Source organism: Trachypithecus francoisi, unplaced genomic scaffold, assembly GCF_009764315.1.
Source record: "Trachypithecus francoisi isolate TF-2019V2 unplaced genomic scaffold, Tfra_2.0 Lachesis_group4, whole genome shotgun sequence".
NCBI lineage: Eukaryota > Metazoa > Chordata > Mammalia > Primates > Cercopithecidae > Trachypithecus > Trachypithecus francoisi.
This window is the reverse complement of record NW_022681469.1, coordinates 108,487,295-108,512,054: the sequence shown is the minus strand read 5'-3', so window position 1 is coordinate 108,512,054 and position 24,760 is coordinate 108,487,295. Positions and strand designations below refer to the sequence as shown.

Here is a 24,760-nt window from a genome sequence, read left to right as displayed (position 1 = left end):
TGCGAGTGAGGGGCCCACATTGTCTCCTCCTTCCCTTCTGCAGCTTGCACACGCCACCTCTAGCTGCAGGTGCAGACGGGCTTGTGCCATGGCAGTGCCTGAAAACCTCAGCCAGGAAACAGAGAGCTTTCCCGGTGATGCCGGATCACCTCAAAGATGCCACCTCAGGCTCCCACATAGGCCAGATCCACAACCAGAACAGGAACTTCTCCAGGAAAGGTCTCCTGACCAGCAGTTTCTGACCTGTGCTCCTCTGGCCCTGGAGGCGCCAAAGAAGGGGGAGCCAAGCAGGAGGCAGAAGTATGGGGTAACTACACGATGGCCACATGACACTGGCCACACGACACTGCCATCCACAGAGCGTTTCTATGCCGACAGCGCAGGCCGGCCCGCGATCCGAGCGCAGAGCGGTGAGTCCCAGGCCCTTCACCAGGGCTGCACCCACGCTGCGCTCTCACCACCACCGGGCAGCCCCTGACACCACGGGCTGAGACTGCTATTACAAAGTGTTTCATGGGGGTGGGAGGAAACGCCAGCTTTTTCATAACTTGCCAAAGAGGGTGAGAGAATGCAGGTGTGCGTACACGGCCCAAAAAAAAGGAGAAAGGAAGAGGATGTATCTGCTGGCCCAGGGGACGCGCTCCCCAGCCACCGTCCTGGCTGCGGCAGCGTTCAGCAGGCTGGCAGTGGGGCTGTCACCTCTGCAGGTGCACTTAGTCCAGAGCCACTCAGCCTAATGAAGTGAGGCGTCCTCAGAACCACGGCAAGGCAGGCGCCAGACCAAGTGGCCAGGGGAGATAAGCACTTCAGCATGGAGAGGTTGAAAACAGATTCTATTGACAAAACAGAGGGAAAACCACATCAAGAGGTGGGGACTGGGGACATGAAAGCCAGATGCACACTTTCGGCTTCTTAGGAGAAGTCAGTCCGAGGGGAGGCAGTAGATGGGGCCTCCCCCATCCTCAAGACCACCCCACCGCCATCGCCTGCAGTCCCTCACTCTGAGAACCCCATGCCCAGGGGCTGAGCAAGCACTGAGAGGAAGGCCAGCACTCCTCTGCCCTCCCCCAGGCGGGCTGCATGTATCCTTCAAAGACACCCATTGAGGGTGGAACTGACCCCAATACAAACAAGAAAGAAAGGCTCAGGGGTCAAGTGAGCAGGACCCAGAGACAGGGACCACAGACCCCACTCCTGTGAACAACGCCGCCATTCCTGAGCACCTGCTTGATGTCAGAACTTCCGAAATCTTCAATTCTCCACTCCTCTTGTAAAGCAAGAGTCCTGGGCCCGATTTTCCAGATGAAAAGCAGGAGAGACAAAGAGAATACCTCGCAGCTGGGGTCAACATGCATCGGAGAGGCCCAAGGTCCCGGCAGGACAGGCGGTCCTCCTCCTCAGCAGACACCCCAGCGCCGAGGCCAGAGGCAAGGACGATGAGCAGACTAGACTGCCTCAGCCTCACCCTCCTACGTGGCCAGCCCACCCAGACAGGGCGAGGACTGTGAGAAGGGCCCAACCCCCAGGAAGCACCCCACACCATGGCCACAACCTGAGCCCTGGCCGCCACAGGGAGCACATGGCCCAATCCCGAGCCAGCGGTGTACTCACAGCCAACCCATGGGACCACCCTCCCTCCAAGCTCACAGACTGCAGTCCAGGGCTTGCCAAGGTGGGGGAGCTGCCAGACCCAGGCTGCACCCTGAGATGCCCCCACCCTCAGCAGTGAGGGTGACTCCCCCTGCCATGCCCCCAGGGCCACAGCCCTGAGCTCTGTGTCCTGCCTCTGGTCTCAGGAGGAACCAGGCACTACCCATGACCCGGCACCCTGAGAGTATGGAAAATACAACACTGATGCTGGGAGAAGCTGCCAGGGGCAGACTGCTGAGAACTCCACGGCCACAGAGGATACCCGCCACCCTCCTTCAAGGCTATGGGGGAAGGAAGCCAGGCTTTGGGAGACCCCCGTCCAGATGGCTCCAGCAGGAGCCAGTGTGAGGGGCTCTGCATCGAGAGGCCAGCTGCAGCTCGAACCGCACTTCCCCTGACCCTCGAGGCTAACGTTTTGTGGGCGATTTAGGCCTGAGATGACAAAAAATAATTTTATGCCTACAAATATTAAAAAGTAAGTAACAATAGAGACCAGAAAAATCTGTGCTCTAGGCTTCACTCCATCAGAGTGAAGTCTCTTCCGCCCTGCGGGCCTCAGTTTCCGTTTTATGGTCTATCATCTGGACCCCCACAGTCCCTGCCCTGCTTCCCTGCAGCAGAGCACGCACGGGCCAGGTGGCCAGGCTTCCAAAGCCCTCAACCACTCCGCTGCAGGACACACATCCTTCCGTGACCTGTGCTTGGCTCAAGATCACCCACAGCCTCCAAGCCCAGAGGGCCCCTGCAGACGCCTCTCCCAGGGCCTCCCACTCTTGTCAAGCCTTGGTGGCTTCCTCTGGGCATTCCCCAGGCCAGTGTCCCAGAGGCAAAGGCTCAGCCACATTCGTCAGTACCCAAACATGAAACAGCGACTCCAGCACCCCTCCGGCAGCCCCCGTCCGCCCCACACACGTTCTTACACAGGACCCTCAAAGGACCCTGAAGGTGAAGGGGGCTGGTGCCACCCTGCACCCCTCAGAATTGGACAGTGCACCAGGGCTGACTGGCCCTCCGAGGCCCTAGCCGCAGCCGCAGAGCCAGGAGCAAGAGGTCGACCAGGGCAGGGACACCGAGTGACCGGGGAGAAGGGAGAAAAGGAGCCTTAGCCACTCCCAAGATGAAGAGCCTCGTCTGCCTTAGACATTTCCTCCAAAAGAAGAGCCACGGGTGTGGGTGGGAGCCGGCCCTGCATCCCAGCACGGGGCCAGGCCCCCGCCAAGAGAAACCCCAAGGAGCAACCAGGCCTCTGTGCCCAACCTCGGCTGGAAAACACCACTGCATGCCAGAAAGGGTGGCTCCATGGCCCTGGGACCCACCAGCTTCCAGAACAATCTCCTATGGCAACTGCCACAGAACTAAGCACTCAGAGAGTGATTGCATTTGGGATGAAATTTTTTTCTAGTGCTTGAATAAAAGGGGGAGTTTCACATTTCATCCACTTCCACATCCCTTAACAATAAAAACTTATTTAAAAATCCATGAATATGTAAATGCCATTTTAAATATGGAAATGCAAACCATGCAGGGAAACAGTCTGGGTGTGAAATATTAATGGCAGCTCATCTTGCTGAAAGAGGCAACACAAGCTGGCTGAAGCAGCAGGCAGAGGCGCCCCGGACAGACCCCAGAGCCCAGCGGCAGCGCACGCTGGACCCGGCCCAGTCATGGAGGAGCGTGTGCTCACCTCAAGGGCTCTGCCTGGGGAGGGAAGAGGGTCAGACACCCACCTAGAGCAGGGTCGGCCTTGCCAAAGACTGCCTGCGTCCTACAGGGCCAGCCAGTGCCGCCCCGCGGGGGGCCCTCCAAGCCAGGCAGCCACCGCATGCTGGGGGCACAGCCAGGACATCTGACCATGCCTGCTCATGACCCAGGCTTTCCCCTGGAGCCGGGATGGGCTGGACCCCCTCTCCGGAGAGATGGGGCTTGATCTCAGGCCCAGCAGTCAGCTGCTCCGTGAAACATGATGGTGCCTCAGACAGGTGCCCAGACCACACTGGGGGGCCACAGAGAACCCGGCATTGGCAGGATGGGCACCTGGGGTCTATATCCCCCAACCCGGGACTTCACTAGCCCTGATCAGGAAAGGACTGGAGGAACAAGAAGGCACCGCATGAGGGAGGGAAGCCCCGAGACAGACACTCGCTCACCCAGACATCTCCATGCCATGCCCCCCTTCTCTCTCTTCCTCTAATTGGCCAAAAAATGTACAGGCCTAGTACCCACCCACCCCGCTGAGGAGGCCCCACAAGGAGGTTCAAAGCTGAGCACACAGGAGCGGGCGGCTGCACATGCCGCAAGCACCATCTCACGTCCAAGTCTGGGCACTGCAGGCAGGTGCCACAAAGACAGCCTGGGGAAGGCCCAGCCCCTCCACACGGCCTGGCTCTGGGGACAGGTGCCGCCAAGTCCTCTTTTCCTGCTAAAGTCCCAGTGGAGAAGAGAGGGGAACTGAGAATCAAAAGGACAGGCAGAGGCCACCAACCAGGCCAGAGTCACCGGGGCAGCCATCACCAGCCTGCAGGTGGACCGCACAGCTGTGAGCACAGAATGGGCCCGCTTCTGTCACCTTGAGCAGCACACTTTGGGGCACCTGACTCACTGAGGGGCCCATGTTCAAGTGTGTGGTGCCTGACCCCAGGTGCAGGGATGTCCCTGACATTCCCCCAAAAACCTCCTCACTGGGCCTATCCTACAGACAGAAAACTGACTCACGAGAGAGACGGCTTTCCAAAGGGCGCGTGCTAACCAAACTAATCCGAGCAGCCTTCACCAAAGAACAAGCCAGGCACGTGCCAGCATCTACACTGAAACCACCACAGGGAAGCACATGCCATCAAGGGCCCCATTCTAGATACAGACCAGGAGCCTCAAAGGCTGTCCCCTGGTGCAGGGCTGGGTCGGGGGCTGAGGCCTCTATGGCGCAGGTGCACTGCGTCCCAGGCGTGGTCCGGGGCTGCAGGAGACACTCTTGGGACCAGCCGCAGGTGGGATGCACGAGGGGCAGAGGGACAGGAGCAGGATACAGACAGATCACGCGGGTTCTCTGCTGCTAGCCGGAGCACCCCTAGCTGCCACGGAGCCCATGGTAAAGGGCACAGTGCCACCCAGAGCTCCTGGCATGTGCCCCACCACAGCCCTGGACCAGATAGGCATGGTGGGCTGCCACCATGGAACACATGGAGACAGCCCATTAGACTCAGGCTGATTCCACACCTCCTGCCAAAGCCCATTTACATCGAGTGGCACCAAAGCTGAACGGACGTGACAAGACCTCTGCCCGTGCCACCCACAACCCCAGGGGTCCCCTTGTACTGGGAGCAGGCGGTCAGGACGAGCATGAGACTTGCTGGGAACACATGGCTGAGGCCACGGTCAGTTCAAGGGCAGGCCAGAACTGGTCGTCCTGATGCACTCTCTCACCCACACCAATCCATGGCAAATTCCATCACCTTGACCTCCCAGATGCCCCCACCGCCTAACCCGTTCGATCATCACCGCTGGTCACACACAGGAGACATCCTGCCCCACGGAGCCCTCTGGAAAACGTACCCCTGCTATGCCCTAGGCTCCCAGAAATTGTACTTCCCTGTTACCTCAAAACGTGACAGCAGGACACGGTGCCAGCGACGACAAGGACTAGCTAAAAACCCGCACCCTGAGCCAGCACTGTCCACAGGCTCCACACAGGCGACTGCACTGAGCCTCAAAACCCCTGGCAGGAGTCACCATCACCAGAAAGACTCGCTCGGAGAGCCACCCCTGGCAGAGTCAGATGCAAATACAGGCCTGGAGCCTGGACCAGCAGTGGCTTCTCCAGAGGGAGGCCCCTCAGGTGCAAGGGGGGAACAGCCCAGCCACCGTGGATCTCATGTACCTTGCTGGTCTCTGGACGGCTCAAGTGCACTATAATTCAGATGCCAGGTGACAAGGTGATATGGCCTTGTTATGTCCTTGAGAGGACGGCCTCGCCTGGGACCAACAGCAGGAAAGACTCATAACTAGTAAACTGATCTTCACTCACTCTTGGGAGGCGACAGAAACCTGAGGCAGGAAGAGGCTCAGAAAAGTACCGTCTGTGACAGAAAACACGGTGATACCCACTCATCACACCCAATGCCTCTCAAGTCCCTTCTGCTTGACAAGGGCCTGCCTCCTCCTGACGCTGCCCAGGCCCCTGATGGCAGCAGCAGATGAAACAGGCCAGGCCCAGGCACCCGGAAGCACCACGCGGCCAGGTGCTCCAGGACATGCCAGCCTGGTGGTTTCAGGCCAAGGGCTCTTCTGCCTGGAGGCAGCAAAGTGGGATCTTCAAAACAAACTGCCAGACTGCGGCGATCAGAGCCCGGGCTGGAGTGCACTGCTGGGAAAGCCGATGTTCACAGGGCACCGGCAGGGAAGGCCGGGGCAGACCCCAACACGAGAGCTCCATCTGCATCCACGCCCCTCAGGGCTCCCCTCTGTGGACCTCTCAGCCGGCTCTACCTTAAGTCAGCATTGAGGAGGATACCTGAGGCTTCAAACAGGCAAAACAGCACCAGGCAGGATCCATGGCCCAGGGTCTCTGCTGAGGCAGAGAAGCAAGGCCCACGGCCGAGGCGGCAGCCTCACAACGCATCCCACATGGACCCAGGATCCACCTGCAAACACATCCCACAGAGTTCTGGAGACCCACGGGCCTGGACGCACGTCCTGCTTTCACCACCTCCTAGCTGTTTAACCCGGGACTCAAGTTCCTCCCCTGCAAAAGAGGGAATCATAAGAGCTTCTAGCTGAGAGCGCCTGTGAGGCTCAAGTGAGACGCTGCACGTGAAGCACAGCACAGTGCATGGTGAGGGCAGATGTGGGATAAACACTGACTGCTCTCATCATCCCCATTGTCATTCATCATCACGATTACAGATGAGAAACCTGAACTCTGGAGCCCTCACAGGGTCCTGAGGGGCCCCACTCCCGCCACCAGCCCTCTCCAAAGCATGGCCTTATTTCCAGCACAGCAGAGAAACTGCCAAGAGCACGGCCCCACGCATCCCTGCCAGAACTTCCCAGTCCTGTTCTTCAAGAGCCCTCAGAGCACATCAGCCTGTTCCACTACAGATCTGAACGATGACAGCACGGTCACGGGCTGGGCCACAAAGGACTGCAGCCTCCTGTCCCGGCTCTACCCATGGCAGAGCTGGGGATGGCAGAGCTGGGGACGCCAGGTAGCACGGTGTCTGGGTCCCTAAAGACCAAGAAGACTAAGAGGGCCTGGAAAGGCAAGGGAGGCTACAAGACAGCCCCGGGGCACCCCGTGTGAAGCGTGAGCAGAGGGCACACCAGACCTACCCACTGATTCTGAACTGCGTGCCCTGTCCTCAGTCCCACAACCAGGAGGTGCATTCTCAGATTCAAAGAGCTAAAACTGAGGCTCAAGTGCAAACCAGGCCAGGCTCCCCTGCACTGCCTTGAAACTCCTACCCCAAGGTAAAGAGGACCAGGAGCTCTGACAGGCTTTGTTCACACCGGTGACCGATGACGCCCCATCTGTCCACGGCTAAAGGAAGGGAAAAACACACAGGAGGCAAGGTTTGGTGGTTCTGACCCAACTCCCAGGCCAAAATGCACTCAAGTACCCTGCCCTCCTAGAGCGCCTTATAGCCAGTGCCCTGTAAGCTGCCCCGCTGTCCACTGAGAGCCCTGCCTGCCCCCGGCTCCACAGCCAGCCCCGGACCCTTCGCCACAGCACCATGTCCCGGGGACTGCCGAGAGCTGCTGCACCAGGCGCGTTATCAACGTCATCCGGCTGAATCCTCAAGCAGCCCCACAGACACACTCTCTGTTGTGAGACAGGAATTTCAGTGCAGCACCTGAGCAAACCCGCATAAAGCTAACAAGCAGACTCCTCGCAATCCTGGAAAGTAAAGTCCTACACTGAGAGTTCCAGAAGCTTCTTGCCTCTACAAACTCCAGCCTCAAGACCAGGTTGCAGCACAGGTGCCACCGCGGGGCTTCCAGCCTCCAGTCCTAAGAGCGCAGAAACATTCAGAAAGAAAGTTCAGTCCAGCTCACAGCAGCGTTTGGAACTGTGCTTCACCAGTAAAAGGAGTCAACACCATAGCTCGATGCTAGGAAAATTCCTTCTTGCTCCAGGCTGGTTGGTGGCCCAGTAGCTAACTCCGAGATATGCTGTCATTTTATCTTCCTCAAACGAGGCCGGCGATGGCTTCCGACTCGGCATCTGCTCACTGTCGGATGATCTGTTTCCTGCCCCGGCTTTCACCACAAGTTCCCATCAGACCCTCCCTTGGCTGCCTTCCCTGCCTCGGAACTCTTCTGGGTGGGAGAGTCCGGGCTCCTCCCTGAAACAGGCTGGAATGCTACTGCAGTAACTATGGAGAGAAACTGATGCAAACTTAAACAAAGGCAGCAACGGCAGGAACTCCGCAGAGAAGCCCAACCCACAGGACCTGCCGAGGTACCTGCTGGCTTCTGGCTTCACGGACGTGGACGTGTGTCACACTGGTGAAAGGAACACCGAGTCACCAAGACAGCCACTGCGGGAAGGGCGCTCTGTTCCGCACATCAGATCAGCAGAGGTGGTGGTTACACAACGCCCAGGAAGTGAGACAAGACTGCACGATGCAGGCCGCTCACAGGCACGCTACGCTGGCTGATAGACAACATTCATCTTCTAAAAGCCAAGCTCCTGAAAACAGGCACACAACTGACCCAGCCGTCACTTCAGAAGCTCGGCCTGAGGCACCAGCATTCCGAGATGCTGCCACACGAGCCACACCAGCGGCACCATCACAGCAGCACTGCCCCGGAAAGGGAGCACCGGGCACTGGGCAACAAGGAACAGGACACTGCCCCGGAGAGGGAGCACCGGGCACTGGGAAGCGAGGAACAGGGCACTGCCCCGGAGAGGGAGCACCGGGCACTGGGCAGCGAGGAAAAGGACACTGCCCCGGAAAGGGAGCACCGGGCGCTGGGCAGCGAGGAACAGGGCACTGCCCCGGAGAGGGAGCACCGGGCGCTGGGCAGCGAGGAACAGGGCACTGCCCCGGAGAGGGAGCACCGGGCACTGGGCAGCGAGGAACGTGGCACTGCCCCGGAGAGGGAGCACCGGGCACTGGGCAGCGAGGAAAAGGACACTGCCCCAGAGAGGTAGCACCGGGCACTGGGCAGCGAGGAACAGGGCACTGCCCCAGAGAGGGAGCACCACGCACTGGGCAGCGAGGAACAGGGCACTGCCCCGGAGAGGGAGCACCGGGCACTGGGCAGCGAGGAACAGGGCACTGCCCTGGAGAGGGAGCACCGGGCACTGGGCAGCGAGGAACAGGGCACTGCCCTGGAGAGGGAGCACCGGGCACTGGACTAGCGAGGAACAGGGCAGCAGAGCCGCACCCTGAGAAGCTCCTCAGATGGCAAAAACAGCGTTCACTACCAAGGAAAGATGGACACGGCCAACTTGGTGCAAACCGCAGAGGAGAGCACATGTCGCCACGAGCACATGCCCACTGGTCTGCACAGACAAGGGAAAATGCCTGGAAGCTGCCCTCATGACCCGTGACCTCAGCTGGACCAGGGCTCTTTCTTCAGTGACTACAAGTTACGTTCAATGAGAAACAAACAAAAGTGACTTTAAACTGAGGCCCGCCTGGCAAAGCCCTCGGGGATCTGGGCCACCGCGGCCTCACACCTTCTGCCATGCCGCCTCCTTCACGCTCATCTGAATTTCTGTCCAACTGCCTGTAGGAGACTTGTAGAAATGTGCTCAGCTGTTCAACCGTGCAAGGCTCCCTGACCCCGCCATGGCAGGCCACGATGAACACGGTGTCCCACCACCTAAGAGAGCAGCAGCCCAGGGGACAGGCCAGAACTCAAGCGCCGAGGCCACAACTGGACTCATCCACACCTCAGTGGCCACCGCCAGCGCCGCCTGTCCTAGGGTCTGCCTCCTTCCTGGGCCTTGGAAGTGCACAAAAGGGCCAGGCACTCGGTGTCACCAGGCCCCAGAAAGCCTGGGTCAGGAAGTGTCCACCCACCAGCAAGCAGCACCACTGAGACCCGGGGACGGTTAGTGCCCAGGCGCGGCTCAGGAGGCTCAGACCTGACAGCAACCCAGTCGTTACTGCCAGTACCTTTCGGTTCACAGAGATGAAGAGAGGACCAGGCGCCTGCCCAAGTCACACGACCAGCAAGGAAGAGACCAGCCGCCCCCCAGGCCCTGCAGGCAAGAGGGACCGGGAACTCCAGCCTCACGCCCAGAGGCCTCCCACGCCTCTCCACTGCCCCATCTCAGGGAAGCATCTCCAGCGCTCCTGGCAGTGGGTGGCAGGGGTGTGACCAGCCCCATCTGGAGCCTGCACCTCGGCTGAAGAAGCCCACACAGGGCAGTAAGCCACAGGAGGGACGGAAGCCAGCAACCCGACACACACATGAAGCCCAGCTGGGAAATGCCTGTGAGAACCCAGGACCGGCACACCGACACACACATGAAACCCAGCTGGGAAACGCCTGTGAGAACCCAGGACCGGCACACCGACACACACATGAAACCCAGCTGGGAAACACCTGTGAGAACCCAGGATTTCAGGGCAGCTTCTCCCTTTGGCCTCCCAGACCAGAGCAGTACTAGGGACCTCGTCTCAACCTCAAGACCCCATTTCACAGAAGAGGATGGAGCACCAAGCGTTTCCATGGGGTGCCCCAAGACTCATCCTTCCCCAGGGCGGGCGCTCCAGCTCTCAGAGGGAGCCCACAGGTCCTGAGAGGCCAGCCAAGGCTGGGATTGTGAGGACCGCCTGCCCACTGTAGAGGCTGCTCCCTGAGGCAGAGACCCCATTCCCAAACCAATTCCCCCATGGGCTCAATCCACATCTGTGACCAAGCGAAGGCAGCACAGACAGCAAGCAGATGGGAACGTTCCCTTCCGTGTGGTGCTGGACACAGAGACGGGCCTGCTGCTGCTGGTAAAGGCAAATAATTTCAGGAAGAACCTCCCTCTTTGGTGGGAGAAAAGTACAAGTTTCCTTTCCTTTAATAGTTCATTCTCTTTCATTTCCAAAGTAAAATGATGAGGATCGCCTGGTAAAAATGTGAAAGCTTTAACTTCAAATCACTTTTAATGCCTGTTTCATCTGACAGTGGCTTTAAAAGCAAAAGGCAATCTTTATCATTTGAGGCTTTTCAGTAAATTGATATGATTATGTCCAACACACCCAGATGCTTCGAAAAGCCAATTTTCAAAGTGACATCAGCCCCCAAAATAAGAAACCTCCTTCTGGCTATTAATAAATTATTAAAACACTCTCTCTGCAGGAGGACGAGGCTGAGCTTGATCATCAATGGCAAACAGGTGGGCTTCAGGCCCTCCACACAGACCCACGGCCTGGCGAGCCGTGCAGGACACAGAGCTCCCCTGCGGCCCCGTTGCACAGCCCTTCCCTCCGCCCCACTGCCCACCAGCCCCATGGGTTCCACCGGACAGGGCTCAGTCCCTCATGGTAACTCCATCTTCTGGTCAGGGGAAGGCATAAGACCCCTTTTTAGCCAAGGAGGCATAAGGGGCACTTGCTGGCAGTGGGGGTCCTAGGAAAGGCTTCCTTGTGCAGAAAAGATCCAAGAAGGAGGCCTCTCCTTTCTGCCTGTGTGTGTGATGTCAGAGGTATGGCCCCTCACAGCCACAAGTGAAACCAGAGAAGAGCCGGGGTGTGGGATAAGAAGAAACACATATCTGATTGTCATCCCAGGTTCCCTGAAGCCCTTGGGATTTCCTGAGTGATGGGCACGTCTCTTGCTATTCATAGCCGCTTCCAATCACACCTGCATTCACGCTGACGTGAAGACTCAGGGTGGGCCCGTTAGTGACAGACGGGCTGGTTCCCAAGACCACATGAGGCCCCATGCTGCTGGGAAGACGAGATCCCTCCTGATCCAAGGAGGGACCCCACAACAGGAGGCCAACCCCCAGACCCCATGGCAGTTTAGCACGTTGTCAGAATAACGGACAGTGGTGCCTCAGCTGAGGCTCACAGCACATGTCGGAAACATGGGGCAAATCCTTCTCTCAAATTCCTGCTGCCTCTTTCCCACCCCAGACCAGAGCCACCCACACGGTGAAGCACTGCCGTGTCCCGAGAGCCAGGGGGCACACACTCTCACTCGCCCCAGCTCTCCAAAGCAAACGCATCCCACAAGCGCCCTGGGTGGCCGGGTCTACCTGCTGGTGACAGCACTGTTCTTGTCCTTCAAGGCAAGCTCCCTCTGCTGCAGCTCAACCACGAATCTGGAAAGGTCTTCTGGAGTCCTGCAGGATAAAGAAGGCACACTCAGTTCCAGCTGTCCCCCAGAAGTAAAGCTGATTCTGCACACCAAACAAGGCCAAAAGGAACCTCTGTAGCTGCTGCTCTGGGACCCAGGATGTGTGGACTCTGCGGACCTGAGTCCAGAGCAGCACGCACGCACTACGACGGGGTCAGCCACAGCCCCCACCCATGCAATGCCGGGGAGACGGCCTTAATAAGCCCTGATTTTATTTCACCTGTAGAAACAGAGACACTACCTAACAGTGTCACTCTTCAGAGGAAATGAAATCATGTTTAAAAAGCACCCACCGGCTGGTCGCGGTGGCTCAAGCCTGTAATCCCAGCACTTTGGGAGGCCGAGACGGGCGGATCACGAGGTCAGGAGATCGAGACCATCCTGGCTAACACGGTGAAACCCCGTCTCTACTAAAAAATACAAAAAACTAGCCGGGCGAGGTGGCGGGTGCCTGTTGCCCCAGCTACTCGGGAGGCTGAGGCAGGAGAATGGCGTGAACCCGGGAGGCAGAGCTTGCAGTGAGCTGAGATCCGGCCACTGCACTCCAGCCTGGGCGACAGAGCCGAGACTCCGTATCAAAAAAAAAAAAAAAAAAGCACCCACCAGGCACCTGGCACAGAGGAGGTGCCCAGCGAGTTTTAGAGTTTTAGGTTCCTTTCCTCACCTCTCCAGAAGACCCACACACAATAACAAGAGTAAAATCAGCGATCCCCAGGTGTCGCGCTTTCTACGTTCCAGAATGATTGCAGATTGTCTCAGCGAATGCCCAAGGAACCCTGTTGTTCACCGTTTCCATTTTTTAAATGAGGAAAATCAGATTCCAACGTGAAACAGCCACTTCAAAGTTCAACATGTACCGTGATGATGAGCAGCGGCCTGAGCCACGTCTTCTAACTCAGCGCGGGGACTCCAGAGGACGCAGCAAGGATCTGAGCAGGGCACACAGTTACGCCAGCAGTGTGTGAGCACTCCCAGCCTCACAACCTGGGGCACAAAGCCAAGGCTCCTTGGCTAGACTGAGCAAGTGGCATGTGAGCCTGGGCTCAAGGCCCCATCCTCGTTCTTTTCTTCACCTGTCATGGACCAAGCGTAGGTCCAAATAGAAAGCAGGTGCCGGGCAATGCTGTGACAGCCCCGCCCAGCCCCACTCAGGGAGCTGGTACCACACCACTGAATGAGCAACGGGGACCCTGACATTGGCCAAGGAGGCTACCTGCACCCCTGGAAGGAGAAGTCCCAGTCACTCTGTCAGCCAGGCCCCCAGGGCAGCCTCGGGTGGATCCTGGGCACACCCTCCCAGCAGCTTGCCAGGGAACTCCTCTCTGCGAGTCAGCCACAGCCATGTAGAGGCACACTGCAACCATGGACCCCAACAGAAGCCATCCTGTTGACTAAAACGCGCACGCTGCAAATCTCACGCGCTGGACCCGGCCCTCTGCCCTGAGACAGCCACTGACCTTTCCTGTCACTTGAGTACCCTGCCCATGGGGCCCCAAAACCCTGTATCAGCTCATCCAGGGCTCACACAGCCCCTCCCCTGGTCTTCCAGCATCCAGCTCCTCCTCCAAACACAGAGGAAGAGCCACTTCCTTATAAAGCCTCTGGCCACCCCCGCACCCCTCGCCATCCCATGCCTGTTTGGCAGGGCACAGAGGACGGCTGGAGCCCGCCTTGCTCAGCATTAGTTTTGTGTTTCTGGGGCATCTTCCGTCTCTGGAACAAAGCTACCAAGAGCCTGTGAGCAGATGTCCTGCAGCCTGGCCTGGGCCCCGAGCCCTCACACGCACCCAAGGACAGTCATAAGCCCTCCCTCTGACACAGCCTCTTCACACAGAGTACACCACAGCCTTCTCCCTTCCAGGTCCCCTCAGAGAGGTCTCCTCTGCCCACCCAAGGAACAGGCCCCTTGCTGGGCGTCTAGAGGGGATAGCAATGGGTGCAGAAGGAGTAGCTGGCACCAGGGAGACCCCATCTGTCCTCACACAGGTAAACCGGGGTTAGAAAGCAGCTCCGTGGAAAAACCATTTATGACTGAAAGGTCTTGGAAGAGAAACTGAATTCTATGAGGGAGATGAAAGGTGGAGCTAGCCTTGAACGCCGTTACCATTCTCTCCAGAGTTTCCCAAAGCTTCCAACCTCAGGGAGTTAAAAATATCAGTACAAAAGTAAGGAAACCTTTCCAAGCCAAGAGAGATTTTTTCTGAAACATTTGAATGATATATTTAAGTTGTTTTGAATTAGTCAAAGGGCCTGTAAATTTTCACTAACTCAGTGGGAAGAATGTATTTACAAATAAATAAAAATCGCGTATGTACACATCTGCAATGGCACCTCCCAGCCCCTGTGCCCAGAACCAGCAGCAGGTAGGGTGGTCACAGGCGGCAGGCTACAGGCTCCGCCTACACAGCCAAGACCACCCGTCTCACACCCCTCAGGGCCCCATCACCGGACCTGAAACAGCAGGAGGCCAGTGGAGAGGCATCTGTCAGGCAGTACCAGGCCCCAGGGTTCTCCCAGCTGGGATGGCTCTCTCTCACCAGAGGGCACACTGCCTGCTATCTCCCTCTGCGGGGAAGCCTCCCTGCAGCCTACAGAGTAGGAGGCAGAGTCGGGAGCATCTGACACCAATTTAGAAACAAGCTTCTTGCCCCAAAGCACGAACCTACTCAGCAAAGCTGGGAGCTGGGGTAAGATCTCGGAGGGCCAGGCTCTGCTAACCATGCTCTGCAATTCCCGGTGACGCCAAGACCATGATAAATACAACCATTTAGCAATGAGGGAGAAATGGGACGCGTTCAAACAAACTGGAAAGTGAGAGTGACACAACCCTCTTCTGAAGTGCTGGGCTCCCACAGACGGCGCACTAGGCAGTCTCCGATGACACCCAGGAAGGCCTCTGTCTCATGTCATTGGAGTCAACGCCTCATTCTGGCATTGATGGGCTACATCAGAAACCTGAGTACTCTGAAGCCCGCAGGCATCCATCTCCATCACCCAGCGAGCAGGCTGGCTCCACATTCCCACAGACTCCACAGGAGGCTGCTTCCGGGTGGCTCCTCCTGCCTGAGGGGGTGTGTCCCAGGGCTGGTCCTGCCCCAGGCAGGAACAGAGAGCTCGGCTTGCCCTGAGGCAGAAGGCTGGCGCCTCGGGCAGATGGTCCCACATAGACCCCAGCCCTCAGGAGCACTGACACGTGATGGGCTCTCAGCCTGGATATTTGCTGGCCACATCCCTAGGCCCCCAGATCTCTGGTGCCGCCTCTCAGTCCCCATGCGACCAGGCCCCTATCACAGGGAGGACTGAAGCTGCAGGGCTTGCTATTCCAGAGCCCTCCAACCACAGCGGTGGCGTGCCCAACACCTCCCAAGGGCAGAAGCTGCTGGAGAGCACAGGGGCACAAGGAGGAATTCCTCCCTTCACAGCCTCTTGCGCTGAAAAACCCGCAGTCACTACTTTGGCTAAAGCAAGCCTCGTGAGCCCTGTCTGGCCATTCTCGCTCATGACCAGGGTTTAGCTTCCACTCAAAAGCACAAGCACAGTGAGCTCGATGACAGCGTTCAAGAACGTCACACGGGACCGGTCTACTCTACTTGCAGAGACAGAGGGAAGGCCAGGAAATCCTTAAAGGAAAAGGAGATGGACCGGCGGGAGAAAACCTGGGTCTCAGCCCCAGCCCTGACCCCTCCAGGCTGAACCCCCTACCTGCTCGGCTGGGCTTCCTAAGGCTCATTTCCAAAACCCTAGGGCACAGGCATAGTGCACTATTACCTGACAACCCCTACACCGTTAACTTGATGGATGTGGAAGGGACAGGGAGGATGTTTTAAGGGTATGCAATCCAAGCCCATTTTCACACTGGCATTGCGAGGCCAGGAGAGGACATGCACCCTGGAGGCGGTGTCTGGATGTCACCGTGGACATGAGGAGAACACGCTTCAAGTACAGTCATCAACCAACACGTTAAAAGTATACCCTTGGTTCAGCAGTGTCAATCAAAAGAAAATGTGCTCCCCATATACAAACACCAACTGGAGATCGATTACAGGCTGAAACCTCAGACCCGAAAATATAAAAATACTAAAGAAAACAAGGAAAACACTTCAGGACATTGGTCTAGGTAAAGATTTTATAGCTAAGATCTCAAAAGCACAGGCAACAAAAACAAAAATAGACAAACGGGACTATATCAAAGTAATAAGCTTCTGCCCATCCAAGAAAACAAGAGAGTGAAGAGACAGCCTCCTGAATGCAGGAAAATATCTGTCAACTGTTCAGCCAGTAAGGGACTAACATCCAAAATACAACTCAAAAGGAACTCAAATAACAACAATTGAAAAACATAAATAATCCCATGAAAAAGTAGGCAAAGCATACATGTCTCAAAGGACGACATGCAAATGGCCAACAGGTATATGAAAAAACGCTCAACATCACTAACTGTCGGGAAAATGAAAATCAAAACCACAATGAGACACCCCCTTACCCCAGCTTCAAATGGCTATGAAAAAGACCAAACACACACACAGATGCTGGTGATGCAGAGGAACGGGAACTCTCAGCTGCTGTTGGAGGGAATGTAAATTAGTACCACACTATGGAACCCAGAATGAAGATTTCTCAAAAAGCTGAAAACAGAACGACACCCTATGATCCAGCAATCCCACGACAGGGTATTTACTCAAAGGAAATCACTGTATCAAAAAGACACCTGCACTCCCATGTGTATTGCAGCAAAGACCGCAACGATGCGGAATTAACCTGTGTCCAGTGACAGAGGAATGGATAAAGAAATGGGGATGTGCACACAATGGAATGCCATCCGACCAGAAGAAACAACAAGAGCTGGGATGGGCATGGTGGCTCACGCCTGTAATCCCAGCACTCTGGGAGGCCGAGGAGGGCGGATCACCTGAGGTCAGGAATTCGAGACCAGCCTGGCCAACATGGTGAAATCCCATCTCTACTAAAAATACAAAAATTAGCTGGGCATGGTGGCACATGCCTGTAATCCCAGTTACTCAGGAGGCTAAGGCAGGAGAATTGCTTGAACCAGGGAGTCAGAGATTGCAGTGAGCCAAGATCACACCACTGCACTCCAGCCTGGCAACAAAGCAAGACTCCGTTGAAAGAAAGAAAGAAAAGAAAGAAAAGGAAGGAAGGGAGGGAGGAAGGGAGGGAGGGAGGAAGGGAAAAAGGGAGGAAGGAAGGAAGGAGGAAGGAAGAAAGGGAGGGAGGAGGGAGGAAGGAAGAAAGGGAGGGAGGGAGGGAGGAAGGAAGGAAAGAAGGAAGGAAGGGAGGAAGAGAAAAAGGGAGGAAGGAAGGAAGGGAGGAAGGAAGGGAGGAAGGGAGGGAGTGAGGAAGGGAGGAAGGGAGGAAGGGAGGAAGGAAGGAAGGAAGGAAGGAAGGAAGGGAAAAAGGGAGGAAGGAAGGAAGGAAGGGAAAAAGGGAGGAAGGAAGGAAGGAAGGAAGGAAGGAAGGAAGGAAGGGAGGAAGGGAGGAAGGGAGCCTATCATTTGTAACAACGTGGCTGGAATGGGAGGTCACCACGTCAGGTGAAATCCCCAGGAACAGAAAGAAACTCTACACGTCTTCACTCATGGGAGCTGTGGAAATTCCCCTCCCAAAGGCAGAGAGTAGAATGATAGGTATAGTGGATGGGCAGGGCTTGGTGAGCGGAAGGCCAGATGGAGAGAGGTGAGTTAATGGGTGCGAACGTACAGTGAGATGAAAGGCATAAATTCAGTTGCTCCACAGAAGAGTGGGGTAACTGAGCTAACAACATCTTGTACAATTCAAAGTAGCTAGAAGAGAAGCAGAACTTCTCCTGATACATGGAAATGACAAATACTCAAAGTGATGGTCACCCCAAATACTCTGCACTTGCCCACTCCACATTCTATGCGCGTAAGAAAATATCACAAGTACCCCGTAAATATGTAAAATATTATGTATAAAATACATAAACGGTAAATAAATAAAAGAAAATGTGCTCTCTGGGGATGAAGTGTATGAGCTTTAGTTAGTGGAAACAGAAGGGGTTTAAGGCAATGGTTTCAGAGCGCTCCATATGAGAAAAAGAAAAGACGAGGTGGTTTTGCCAACACGTGGACATTTCTGAGGCCACGAGGGAGGTCCCGTCAAGAATAAGGTGGAATCTCATCAAACCAGGCAGGAGGTCACCTCCTGAACTGTACAGGAAGCATCCCGGCGCCCTCTTTTCACATGAACAGCAGTCCGTGGAGAAGGACGGAGGCCATCATCTGAGTAAAGGACATACCCTTGAACCAGTTGGGGTGGGGAGGAGGAGCCCAGGAGGCTCTGGGTATGCAGAGGAGGCCACAGGGGTGGACTGTGAGCTCTCAGAGAGGTTTGCACGGAGAAGTAGCCTGGTAGCCACAGAGCCGCTCCTCTAGCGTGGGCCTTCCGTGGCCTGGCAAGAAGCTTTGCTACCTGAGGAACACCGGACCTTCCAAAAGGATGAGGCTAAGAAAGCAAGCAAAGGGGGGTCCTCAGCCCCGACCTGCCATGCTCTTCCAGGAGGGCATCCCAAGGAAACCCAAGACAGGGACCACGCCTGGCCAAGATGGCATCATCCTGCCACCATGTAGGGATGTTTTTAATTGTGCTAAAACACACTTAACATAAAATATACCATCTTAACCATTTTTAAGTCCCCAGTTATGTCGTGTTAAGCATATTCCCATTATTGGGCAACCAGCACCACATCCATCCCCAGAACTCTTAATTTTGCAAAACTGAAACCTTGTCCCATTAAACAGGAACTCCTGCAGTCCCTATGCTCCCAGCCCCGGCCACCTCCATGCTACCTTCCGTCTCTAAGAATGTGACCACTCCAGCCACAAGAGTGGAGCCGCACAGCATTTCTCTGTGACGGGCTTACTCTACTCGGCATTATGTCCTCAAGGCTCATCCACGTTACAGCATGTGGCAGACCCTCCTTCCTTTTGAAGGCTGAGTAATACTCCATTGCATGGCTACACACGTATCCATTCACCTGTTAGTGGACACCTGGGCTGCTTTCACCTTTTGGCTATTGTGAATAACGCTGCTATTAACATGGGTGTGCCAATGTCTGTTCAAAACGCTGCTTTTAACCATCTCGGGTGGATACACAGAAGTGGCACTGATGGAGTATATTCCATTTTTGGCTTTTCTGAGAACCACCACAGACTGTTTTCCACGGTGGCTGAACCAACTAACTTTCTCCATCTCATAGTTTTTAATTTATAAAAAAGCTCAACAATAAAAAAAAAAAAATCAGCAAGTCCTCATAGCCATGACATGGAGCACTGAACACCCATTGAAGCTGATGCTGGGCAAAAAGGTGGTCAGGCAATTGCTGCAGACAGCAAAAAGCACAGGACACATTGGCTCTAGCCAGGACAGTGGGCGCATGGTTTCACAGCGAGTGTGTGTGTGTGTGTGTGTGTGTGTGTGGTGAGGGGAGTGGACTCATGGTTTCATGGCATGTATGTGTGTGGTGAGGGGAGTGGGTGCATGGGTTCCTGGCGTGTGTGTGTGTGTGTGTGTGTGTGGTGAGGGGAGTGGACTGATGGTTTCCCAGCATGTGTGTGTGTGTGGTGAGGGGAGTGGACGCATGGTTTCATGGCATGTGTGTGCGTGTGTGTGTGGTGAGGGGAGTGGGCACATGGTTTCACGGCGAGTGTGTGGGTGTGTGTGTGTGGTGAGGGGAGTGGACTCATGGTTTCACAGTGTGTGGCGTCATGAGGTCAGCCTAAGGGCATGGGCCACTTGCACGAGAGTCATCTGCAGCAGTTCCAGCCTGCCCCACCCCATCCCACCCCACTGAATCAAGAGCCCTGAAAGCGGGGCTCAGGGGCTGCACACAAGTTCCCTGGTGATTCTTACACACTGGAACTACCAATCATCTGCATAAATAGAGAGCGGAGGCCGGGCGCGGCGGTTCATGCCTATAATGCCAGCACTTTGGGAGGCTGAGGCAGGCAGTTCACCTGAGGTCAGGAGTTCGAGACCAGCCTGGCCAACATGGTGAAACCCTGTCTCTACTAAAAATACAAAAAATTAGCCGGGTATGGTGGCAGGTTCCTGTAATCCCAGCTACTCAGGAGGCTGAGGCAGGAGAATTGCTTGAACCCGGGAGGTGGAGGTTGCGGTGAGCTGAGACCACACTATTGCACTCTGGCCTGCGCGACAAGAGCAAGACTCTGTCTCAGAAAAAAAAAAAAAGAAGAAGAAGAAAGGAAAAGAAATAGGGGAAAATCTAAGTGGAAAATAACCCTACAGCCTTCCGGGCAAGTTACCAAAGGCAATTCTTTATGCCACCAGGATGCCACCCACCCGTGATGGAGGAAACACTGCCTGCTGCTCTCTGTCAATCTGAAGGACAAATATTGGGTTACAGAATTTGGTCCAAGTCTAAAAGAAGAATCCTACAAATGTCATCACAAGAATTCTGGAAACTCAAACACCTGAAACTGCCTGACGGCTTTGGCTACTGTGTAAGATAAAGTTATGGACTTCTGATAATTTGATATATACTGGAACATCTTCCAAATAGTACTAAGTAACACAATATTTTAAAAATAGAAGTCAGTAATCACAAGGCAATGGGAACAAGGCTGTGGGCAGGCCTGCTCCACTCACCACTCCAGGAGTGCAGGTCACCGTGATCAGGAAGGGGTGATGACAGAACAAATCACAGCACTCAGAGGGCTCTTCCCCTTCATGTTATCATTTGAGTTCCCCACCGTGTGAGTCCACGCCTCACATGCGTAAGAACCCGCAAAAACTAAGAGAGACTGAGAAGCGAAAAGCAGCACAGCAAGCTCCGACACGGAAGGCGCTGCCCATCTGGGAGAAGCAGGGAAGTGGGTCCCCTGCAGTCTCTCCTCAGCACAGCACAGGCCCAGGGCCCCGGGACACGGGGCAGAGGGCATCAGGAAGAGGAGGGCAGACACCTCCCGAGAAGCCCTATGACTCAGGAACCAGGCTTGTGCCTGTGGGAAAAGAGGGCCGGAGCTCCACCACCACTGCCTGTCATGACCTCCACACAAGAATAGGAGAAAGTTCTTGAAGAGCTGTTGAATCATGAAGGCTTAGTAAACAATTACAGCCTTCGTCACATATCAAATCCAAGACCAGAGCCCCAACACCCCCAACTGGCAGCAAGAGTGTTTATTTTTCAGAAGCCTCCTGACCTGTGTGTGGTTAAAGCCACTCAGAGATGTTTACCAAGGGTGCTCTGGGGATTAGCTAAGTGCTCGTAACCAGGAGGAGCCGTGCCAAGTATCATTATGGCCTAAGAACGACTCCCGACGGTCCATTCTGAAACCCGCACTTCGCCAACTACAAAGTGGAAGGCATTCAGAGGCCTCAGGAGCCTCAGCTCAGAGATGACAGGGCAGTGACAGTTCCAACTGCAGTGGAACCTGTGACATCTGCTGCTGAAAACGCGGGCTTCAGCTGCGAAGCCTTTTTAATTCTAACTGGTGGGTTTTCAAGGGGAAGAAAGTCTTTTTGTTTTTTCTGCAGCTGAATTTTGACTCAAGCCCAGCTGCACGCAGAGCGGCAGAGGGCTGTGGGGAGTCCGGCCCACTGCTTTCTTTCCAAGGCGAGAGCAGCTCCAGCCCAAGCCACGGCTATTTTGGGGCTAACGGCAGATGTTGGGGCTCCAGCTGAAGCCCAAAGTGCCAGTTTCACTGAGTCTGAAAAACTGGAGATCCAGAGGACTCCGAGGTGGAAAATGAATGAAACAGCAACAGCCATCAAACTAATTAACAAACAAGACACATCAAGCTTCCAAAGAACAGAAATCCACAGGGCCTAGGAGCAAAGTCCAAAACTGCTGAGGCTGGGGCTCCAGCCAGAGCCCTGCAGAAGGCGGGGAACACAACCCAAGCGACACAGGCTCTCTCTGCAGGGCTCGTTTTGCAAAAAGAATGCAGAAATAGGAATAAAATACATTAGACAGCAAAACCTCAGTGCTACAAACCAAAGGACAATCGGCACTCACAACTGCAAAGTCACAAGGGCAAGAGGGCATCATGTCAGATTTTTCTGGCTGACACAACATAATTGTGTGGAAAGGTGGGGCCGCCAGGTTGGGAGGGATGCATGTCCCCAGAACATGGGAGGAGCAGCTGGTGTTTTCCTAAAGACAGGGGACTAATGCCATGCTGTGTCACACCTGGCCCTGGGTCAGGTTCTGCAGAAGCCACCTGCCCGAGGCTGTACCCGCTGCACCCAGCTTGAGGCCACTGAGCTGGAGCTCAGACTCTCTGGTCCCAAGATCAGAGTAAGCCCAGGTCAGAGGACTCACACAGGGCACCAGTCCCTCTCACCAAGAGACTGGGCCGCTCCATGACACCTTGGCCACATGGCAGATGATGCCACTCACACTCTTCAAAGTAGAAGGAAGGTCACTCTTACCCCACGGAAAGGGACCCAGGAATGGTGTGGTCTCAGGCCTGGCTGCTCCACCACTTCTCTCCAGCCCCATCCAAAAGCCCAAAGGCCCACGCAGCAGCAAACCCTCGTCACGCTGTGACGCCCTCCCACAGACAGCAACCACTTTCCTAAGGGGATGTGGGTCCCACACACTGCCTGGGCAGAACAGGGGTGCAGGAGGCATCTGTTTCTCCACATCACTGCCTCAAAACCTCCCACGACGGGAACCACACTCCCACCTCAGGGCCTCTGCACAGCCCTCTTCAAGAACACCGCACCCCTAGATGCCCGCGTGGCCCGCCCCCTTTTCATTTGTTTGAGTCTTCACTGGCATGTCACCTGAGCCCTGGCTCCCGGCCGCTCCTCCTGGTGCTCTCCTCCTTCACAGACCACCACCAGCTGAGATCCTGCATCTTTCTACCAGCTTCTTTAGTGTCTTTTCCCCTCCACTGGAATGCAGGCTCCAGAAAGGCACAGGACTGTTTATTATTTTGTTCTGTTTTTTCCACTGGCCCAATAATATGTTTTCAATAAATATTAGGAGAAGGAACAAAAAAATATATCATTCCAGAACAGTAACTATCCAACTAAATGCTACGCAAGTCATTCTACTGAACTCAGACCACTGGATTAAAAGTTTGGTATAACAGGTTAAATGTTACACTCTATCCATACAATGGAACCTGTGTAACAGGAAAAAAACACATCTTTTCCTACATTAACATAAAAGATCACCAAAAAGGCACTGCTCAATAGAGATACAAGAAGCATATTATAAGTATGCTGTGCCACCATGTGCAGAAAAGTCAAAACCTGCAAGGCTGCGTTAATTCATTTTTGCACAAAAGAAGTCTGGCTGGCTGCTGTGGCTCACTCCTGTAATCCCAGCACTTTGGGAGGCAGAGACGGGTGGATCACTTGAGCCCAGGAATTTGAGACCAGCCTGGGCAACATGGTAAAACTCCGTCTCTGCAAAAACAATACAAAAATTATCCAGGCGTGGTGGGGCGTGCTATAGTCCCAGGTACTCAGGAGGCTGAGGCAGGAGGATCACTTGGGCCTGGGAGGCAGAGGCTACAGTGAGCTATGATCGCGCACTGCACTCTAGCCTGGGTGACGGAATGATACCCTGTCTCAAAAAAATACATACATATAAAAGATGAACAAGAAAATAACAATGGCCTTCTGCTGGAGAAGAACAAGAACATGGCAGGAGGCTTGCCACTGAATACATTTTTTTTTTTTTTTGAGACAGAGGCTCGCTCTGTCACCCAGGCTGGAGTGCCGTGACATGACCTCAGCTCACTGTAATCTCCACCCCCCAGGTTCGAGCACTACTCCTGCCTCAGCCTCCAGACTAGCTGGGATTACAGGTGCCCACTACCATGCGAGCTAGCCGCTGAATACTTTTTGAATGTTTTCAATATTTTGTACCAAGAAAATATAATAGCTGTTCAATACGTAATTTTCAAAGCCTAGTATTGCGACCTTATGTTACAGAATCAGGTATTACATAAAAATTTTATAAAAAGAAAAATAATTCCCACAACAAATTAATGCAGAGAAATCTAATTATAACCATTTGTAACAAAACAATTCTATCATTCCTAAGTGACGCTCAGCTATGCATAACAATGCAAATAATCTGCGTTATAAACGGAGCAGCAATCTATCAGTGCAAAGTTTCCTATCCAGAATCAAGACGGTAATGGATCCCAGAAGGTGGCTCAGTGAGGAATCAAATGATGCGTGTATCTCAAACATTTCAACTTAAAACATAAAAATACAAGGCCGGGCGCGGTGGCTCAAGCCTGTAATCCCAGCACTTGGGAGGCAGAGACGGGTGGATCACTTGAGCCCAGGAATTTGAGACCAGCCTGGGCAACATGGTAAAACTCCGTCTCTGCAAAAACAATACAAAAATTATCCAGGCGTGGTGGGGCGTGCTATAGTCCAGGTACTCAGGAGGCTGAGGCAGGAGGATCACTTGGGCCTGGGAGGCAGAGGCTACAGTGAGCTATGATCGCGCACTGCACTCTAGCCTGGGTGACGGAATGATACCCTGTCTCAAAAAAATACATACATATAAAAGATGAACAAGAAAATAACAATGGCCTTCTGCTGGAGAAGAACAAGAACATGGCAGGAGGCTTGCCACTGAATACATTTTTTTTTTTTTTGAGACAGAGGCTCGCTCTGTCACCCAGGCTGGAGTGCCGTGACATGACCTCAGCTCACTGTAATCTCCACCCCCCAGGTTCGAGCACTACTCCTGCCTCAGCCTCCAGACTAGCTGGGATTACAGGTGCCCACTACCATGCGAGCTAGCCGCTGAATACTTTTTGAATGTTTTCAA

At 54.7% G+C, this 24,760-nt stretch overlaps 1 protein-coding gene across 7 annotated transcripts in view; it reads right to left on the bottom strand.

Annotated features, from left to right (window-relative positions):
* The window catches only part of MAD1L1 (mitotic arrest deficient 1 like 1), a 412,429-nt gene that overhangs the window by 315,866 nt on the left and 71,803 nt on the right, over positions 1 to 24,760 (bottom strand). For all 7 annotated transcript variants that reach the window (XM_033193959.1, XM_033193957.1, XM_033193958.1 and 4 more), the window contains one exon: positions 11,855 to 11,941. In XM_033193959.1, coding sequence (XP_033049850.1) covers positions 11,855 to 11,941 — 87 coding nt within the window. The remainder of the gene's footprint in view (positions 1 to 11,854; positions 11,942 to 24,760) is intronic.